Source organism: Labrus mixtus, chromosome 17 (assembly GCF_963584025.1).
Source record: "Labrus mixtus chromosome 17, fLabMix1.1, whole genome shotgun sequence".
NCBI lineage: Eukaryota > Metazoa > Chordata > Actinopteri > Labriformes > Labridae > Labrus > Labrus mixtus.
Window position 1 is genome coordinate 1,265,564 of NC_083628.1, and position 7,167 is coordinate 1,272,730.

The following is a 7,167-nucleotide window of genomic DNA, read 5'->3' on the forward strand; positions in this document are numbered from 1 at the left end:
CACAACGAGCCAATGGGCTTAGATCAGTGATGTCACACTGACAATGACGTCGGACTGACAAATTTTTATCGAGGGGGGCTAGAACCGAGCGTTACATGCAGCTAATGCTACAGCTAACAGGAGGATGCAGGAGAAGCTGCGTTTCCGTGGACTTTGAATTTTTGTACATAGATGTGTCTAAACATGTACAGGACACTTTGAAAACACACTAAAGAGCATATAAAACCAGAAAAAGCATAATATGACCCCTTTAACGCCGCATGTGCAAACCCACACTTTGTGATTTTCTCAGCACAACCTGAAACTGAAAAGTTCTTCTTCCTGTTCAGAGGATGTCCCCCTGTTGGGGCCCATAGCGGCGTCGTCCGTGAGCCCGCATGACCTCAGCGTGTCCTGGAGAACTGTGTCAGGACACTTTGACGGCTTTGTTATCCGGGTCAGTGACCCAGAGCAGCATTCTGACACGCTGGAGTTCAGACTGCCGGGCGAGGCTCGTAACTTTACCGTCTCTAACCTGATGGATGCCACAGGCTATGATATTGAGCTGTATGGTCTCTCTCATGGGCGCCAAACTCCCTCTGTGTTAGCCCACGCCGTCACAGGTACTATGTATTTTACTCACATCTGGAGCTCCTGTCTCGTGTGAATGGAAACCATCTGTTGCTTTTACATTTTTCAGAGGATTGGTATCAAAACCTTTGAATTGACTTAAGTGCTTTCTGCTCGATTACCCAGAACAACTCAAAATTAATGACGACTTCAAACCGTTTTTTATCAGCACTGAAGGCCGTGACACATTAAGAGCAGATTTCACACGCAGCATTAGCATCAAATGTTTTCTCAATCTGGGAGTATTTATACCCATAAAATATTTGATTTATAACCATGAAGAGAAGTAATGTGAACATCTTCTACTTCTGTTTTTATTATTTAATTTATTTAATTAATTTTTTATTACATATTCACCTTAAAGGAAGAATGTGCAACATTTTTATCCAGTAGATGTCGCCCTTGAGCACCAGCATGAAACCAAAACAAACTGCTGTTTGGCCACGCCGCCTCCATACTGAAGCCTCCGCTCTCCTCCAGAGACACACCTCCAACACCCCTCTCCCCTCGCGTTCGCACAGAGAAGTCAAGCGCGAGTGATGGATAAAATTGTCCTTTGCTCGAGCAGCAATCCCCTGTGTTCTGCATTGTTGTGTTAGCATGCTAATGTTAGCGCTCTTTAGTTAGCTTGTAGCTTCACATTGCATGTAAACTGACACAAAATGACCGTGATCTAAAAATCCAAATAATCAGTGAGTATGTTCTTCTTCTTCTCTCTAGTTCTTGACTAAAACAGCTTTTATACACAAGGGGAGGAGCCGGCCGTCCCGTCCATGTAAACACGGCTCAGACAACAACACAGCCAGCGGGACTCGAGCTTCTCCCTCATTGTAGACAGTCATGACTCAGAGACACATTTACACAGGACAGACTGGATTTATGATATATTGATGTGGAACATGTCGCACATTCTTCCTTTAAATAGCTGCTTTCATGTGGTTGATCGGTTTCATTTCTTCGCCTCTGTAGTTGCTGCTTTGTTGGCGCTTCAATTCTGAGTGGAGGGAAATAATCTTGGCTAAGAGAGTAGAGTTGTGTATTTTTTTAAAGATGCAGTACCGCTAATGGCCACCACAGGACTTTTACGTTCTCGAAATGTCTTTGAAGCGGATTGTAAGATTGTAAGAAAATCCAGTGGTCTTTCTTTAGTCATACCTTTGTTCATCCTTTGATTTGATTTTTTGGCTCCAGACAGAATCCCTAGATTCATCCTCTAAACTGTTCCCTAACAGACGTCTAACTACAGTTTGTTTTAGGAGCGTATAAATCTCTCTGATGTGGGAAAAATCTGCTTTTTTTATGTGATTTGGACTTTATTCACGTTTATTCACATCAAACGTTCCTGCCTCCGTTGAATGTCTCAGGAACAGAACAGATTTTTTGTGATTTGCTTTTGCAACCATTGCACACATCACCTATCCTCAGCTAATCTTGTCCCCCCTCCAATGTGTCTCCTCCTCACAAAAAAAAAAAAAAAATCAAACCCATTTTCCTCCAGCTCCTTTGCCCAGAGTGGAAAACTTAACCATATCCAACATAACCCCCTACGGCTTCCGGGTGTCATGGGAGGTGAAACAGCAGCAGCAGCAGCAGCAGCAGCAGCACCAGGAGGAGGACTTAGCCCCCTCTAGTGGCGGTTTCAGCCGTTTTCACATAGTGGTGACAGACTCCGGGTGGCTGCTGGAGCCGCAGGAGTTCACCGTGCCAGGAAACCAAAGTCACCTGGACATCTGGGGCCTCATCACAGGGATAGGCTATGAGGTCAGGCTGACGGGGGTGTCAGAGTCAGGGCTGCTCTCTCGGCCTCTGAACACAGTGGCTGTGACAGGTACCACTCGCAGCGCCCCCGCAAAGCCCACTCCTCCTAATGAAACATGCAACTCTTCAACTCTATGTCGGTGCAACTACTGTACATAAACGATCGTAACATTTTAAGATACTGGTCGGAAGTTTTACCATCAGAATCTGGCAGGTTGAATTTACCTCGTTTATTTGACACAAATTAATAAATCCCGCTTGAAATCTGGCATGCCCCCTCAGAGTCCTGGATCAAGTCTTTGGGCTGTGATTCAACAGGCGGCGAGTAGTTTTCTTTGCTTTTCAAAATGGCGTCTTTAAAGTATATTAAAATCTCAACCTCTACGCCACGTTCTGATGGTGAGGCGTCAGCTTGGTAACTCTAACCCTAACTCGCCTTCTTCCTCAGAATGATCTCACTTCTCTTCTAACTCAAGCTTTTTGAGGGGGGGGGGGGGGGGGGGAACAGATGTGAGGCTGCCGTCTGTTTCTTCCTAAACCCTCCAAAAATATGAGCAAGCACATCCGGTTGGTTCTCATATTTTTAAAATGTGTTTTCCTCCAGATGTTTCGACGGATCTCAAAGTTTTTTAACAGCAATCTCGTCGAGTTGGCTTATCAAAAAGCCCCGAGAAATTGAGCAGACATTTGAAAGGAAAACACTAACAAATCAGCGAGACATTCTGAGCATGAAATGTCCGCTGATTTGACCTCTGACCTCGTTGATTTCTTTCTCTATTGATTGCACTGACTCCGGCTGTGATGACGCATGAGGACCCGTGCTGAAATCCACCAAACAGATCTGTTAATGTCTCCTGACATTAAATACACGTTTACAAAAAAGCATCTTCTCCTCTCTCGCCTCGACAGCCTGCGCGTTTACACTAACGGACGCCTGAGCATGACCGATCGGAGTCTTTCACTCTTCCACCTGGAAACCTTCTAGTCTTGATCGCTGACTTCCTCCAAACTTTTTTTTCGCCCAACGCTCCAAAGTTCATTGGGGAGAAACACCCCTGAAACCTGCTGCAACGTTTTATGTTTTATCTTCTCTTAACCCAGAGGCCGAGCCGGAGGTGGATCATCTCTTCCTCTCAGACGTCACGGCCGACGGTTTCCGCGTGTCGTGGGCGGCCGACGATGACCTTTTCGACCGATTTGTGATCAAAGTAAGAGACGGCAAAAGGTTAGCCCACCCTCAGGAGTACAGCGTCCGCGGGGACGAGCGCACCAAGGTTCTGACGGGACTCATGGGGGGCACCGAGTATGAAATCGAGCTCTACGGCGTCTCGTTGGACCAACGCTCCCAACCGATAACGGGGGTCGCTCAGACAGGTATATGAAAACGCTGCAGAGTGGGACGTCTTCTACTAACTACAGAGTCCCTCTGCACCTTTTAGAAAAAGCTAAAGACCCAGCTCTTTCATGAATACCTACTAACTTAATGATGATGGTCTCCATATTATTGATGATGATGATGGTAATGACGATGGTGTTTGTTTGATAACGACGACTTATAAGATGGTTTCTATACTGATTAGAGCTCTCAAGAACTGCCCTCAATGTTGTGCTTTGCCTCTGGTCACTTCCTGTCAGCACCTGTGTGTCCAATCAGACTCAAAGCTGATCGTTTGCTCTTACTGACATTGTTCCCTTTTTTCTAGATCCTTGCTTGTGTTGTTCTTACTCTCTGATGTACGTCACTTTGGAGAAAAGAGTCTGCTAAGTGAATTGTAGAAATGTAGAATTGTAGAACTACTAAACGGTTGAGCTGTCTTCTTCTTTGTGCGCCGGTCAGAGCGCCGCACCTCCTCTAATCGTCTCTATCCCTGCGCTTTAGGCTTCACTCCTCGTCTGACTCTAAAGGAAACAATCTGTGGAGTTTCATCTGGATCTTTTTTTTTTGGCCATACTTGATGGACTTTCATTTAACCGTCTTTTTTTTCTCTACTTCCTGTCTGCACATTTTTCCTTCTTTACACCCTCTCAGGTCTGAGCACTCCAAAGGGGCTTCACTTCTCTGAGGTGACCGACTCCTCTGCCGTGGTTCACTGGTCCATGCCTCGCTCTCCCGTCGATAACTACCGAGTCACCTACATCCCCTTTGAAGGAGGTGAGACACTCACTCCCCTTAAAGGAACAGAGCACTCTTTTTTTTTTTAAGTGTGCAGGATGTGATTTTTTTAAATTTTCTGCTCTGACTCCACAGGGAGCCCGATGTCGCTGACCGTGGACGGCGGCGTGTTCGAGACTCTGCTGCCCAACATGATCCCCGGCAAAGTTTACCAAGTGACCGTGAGCGCCGTGAAGGGTCTGGAGGAGAGCGACCCGAGCACCGACACCGTGACCACAGGTTTGACTCTCTCTTCTCTCCTGACGTCTCTGAGACTCCTCCGGTCAGTTTCTTAGAAAAACTGAATCAACGCCGCCGTGTCCTCTTGACTTTGTGTTCCTGTTTTGTGCCCTCCTCCAGGTCTGGACAAACCTCAGGGTCTGATCGCGGTTAACGTCACCGACACGTCAGCGCTGCTCCTGTGGCAGCCGTCTGTGGCCATTGTGGACGGCTACGTCATTACTTACAGCGTTGACTCAGGTGTGTTTCTCTTTACGGTCATTCCATTTATTTACTTTTTTTTTTTTACATATTGTGGAACAAACCGCCTCAAATCCAGCATCCACCTCTTGTTTAAGTGTTTAAGATATTGAATCATCACTGCTCAATTTTCTGCATGTGAAATACTTGCGATCTCTTAAAGCAACAGTACATGTTTTAACACATTAGTTTCAGTACAGAACACGCTAGGCAAGGAAAGTTTATTTCTATATCACATTTCGACAACAAGGCAATTTAAAGTGCTTCACAGAAGACATCAAAAAGCATCATGACAGAGGAAAGAAAAGAAACATTAAAATAGAAAATTTAAAAATCACTGAAATTATTAAATCTGAAAATATGTTCAAATAAAAATAATTCTAATGAAATTAATTTAAATTAAAAAAACTATAAGTAAAGAAATTAAAAGAGTTAAAAATAAAAATAATTAGAATTAAATTAATTGAAATAAATAAAGTAAAAAAATAAAAAGAGTTAAAAGTTACAGTGCAGAGTTAAAGTTTAAAATCTTATTAAAGCTGTTTAATTAAAGGCAGCTGTAAACAGGTGAGTCTTCAACGTCGATTTAAAAGAGTTGAGAGTTTCAGCAGACCTGCAGTTTTCTGGGAGTTTGATCCAGATATAAGGAGCATAGAAACTGAACGCTGCTTCTCCATGTTTGGTTCTGACTCTGGGGACAGAGAGCAGACTTGTCCTAGACGACCTGAGCGGTCTGGATGGTTCGTAATTAATCAGGAGGTCACTAATGTGTTTTGGCCCTAAACCTTTAAGCGCTTTATAAACCAGCAGCAGGATTTTAAACGCTAAATAAAAGTTTATTTTAACCTTTTCACCCTGACATGAAAAGTCAGTCAGGCGTCAGCCTGAGATATTTAAAATATGTTTTGTTGTATTTACCTGCAGTGTCCCCCATGGTGGAGCATGTTTCCGGGAACATCGTGGAGTTCGAGATGGACTCACTGTTTCCAGGAACTCACTACACAGTCGGAGTTCATGCGATGAGAGAAGCTCAGAAGAGTGACTCAGCCGTTACTGACTTCACCACAGGTAATCTGACAGACAGGAAACTGAATGTTGGATATTTGATCCCTTTTTTCTAAAGTGAAACGTTGTGGTTTTTTTCAGACGTGGACCCCCCTCGTGATCTGACAGCCGTCAACATTCAAACCGACAGCGCCACGCTCACCTGGAGACCCCCGCAGGCTGCAGTCACCGGTTACACGCTCACCTTCACCTCCGCTGATGGAACCATCAGGGTCAGTCTCTCTCCCTCCGTCAGTTATGTCACCAGAGATTAGACGTGTTTAAACCAGAAACCAGAAACTTTGTCCACTCGATAATCCTTTTTCTAACGCTCTCTGCTCCATATTTCATTTCAGTTCAAACCTTTATTTATTCTCAAAAGGACACTGAGGTTTCCCTCATTTTCCAACGCCGTCGAGATTACAAGCACAGTAAAACAAGCAAAAAACACAACAAACACTCAGATTCTGTGACAAAAATCACTAAGATCATTTAAAACAGTTACAATTTGAAACAAAGTTGTTAGAAATAAAATTCCTAAACTCTGGAAGAGAGGGAAGAACTCCGATCCTTAGAGTAAGCTGGAGGGCGTTCCACGAATTTGGGGCATCAAAAGAAAATGTAGATTTACAGAGTTCAGTAAAAACTTGAGGGGCTTGAGCACAGATCAGAGCACTTTTCACACTAGTCAAACAAACTGGACTTTGAGGGTGAAGCGTCAGTGCGCCCTGAATAAGGGCAAAAGTTTGAACAGCACTGTCACAAAAAAATCACTAAATGTCTTAAAAGCGCCTACCTTCTCTGGTCCAAACAAATCCAGAGCATTCAGGACCAGAATCTAAAGTTAGAAGGAGGACATACTGGCTGCTGCATTGTTGTCAGAGAAGCCAGCACTTCAACATAACATGTTTCCTTAAAGTCTTTATATGTGATTTTTCACACTTAAATGTAGAAATCAAGTATCTCCTCTGAAAATAACTCTGTGAGTCATGACTGTCTACAATGGGTGTAACACCCGAGTCCCACTGTCTGTGATGTTTTCAGAGTTTTCAGAGTCCTATCTTCACTTTGTTTACATCGCCGGGACGGCCGGCTGACTCCTCCTCTCACGTATAAAAGTTATT

At 44.2% G+C, this 7,167-nt stretch overlaps 1 protein-coding gene across 7 annotated transcripts in view; it reads left to right on the top strand.

The window, feature by feature from the left end:
- Positions 1 to 7,167, top strand: part of LOC132992068 (tenascin-like) — a 34,815-nt gene that overhangs the window by 21,648 nt on the left and 6,000 nt on the right. For 3 of the 7 annotated variants that reach the window (XM_061061177.1, XM_061061178.1, XM_061061179.1), the window contains 8 exons: positions 330 to 602; positions 2,108 to 2,437; positions 3,469 to 3,741; positions 4,397 to 4,519; positions 4,616 to 4,759; positions 4,880 to 4,999; positions 5,924 to 6,067; positions 6,146 to 6,276. In XM_061061177.1, coding sequence (XP_060917160.1) covers positions 330 to 602; positions 2,108 to 2,437; positions 3,469 to 3,741; positions 4,397 to 4,519; positions 4,616 to 4,759; positions 4,880 to 4,999; positions 5,924 to 6,067; positions 6,146 to 6,276 — 1,538 coding nt within the window. The remainder of the gene's footprint in view (positions 1 to 329; positions 603 to 2,107; positions 2,438 to 3,468; positions 3,742 to 4,396; positions 4,520 to 4,615; positions 4,760 to 4,879; positions 5,000 to 5,923; positions 6,068 to 6,145; positions 6,277 to 7,167) is intronic. The other 4 variants (XM_061061180.1, XM_061061181.1, XM_061061182.1 and 1 more) reach the window with 2 other exon arrangements.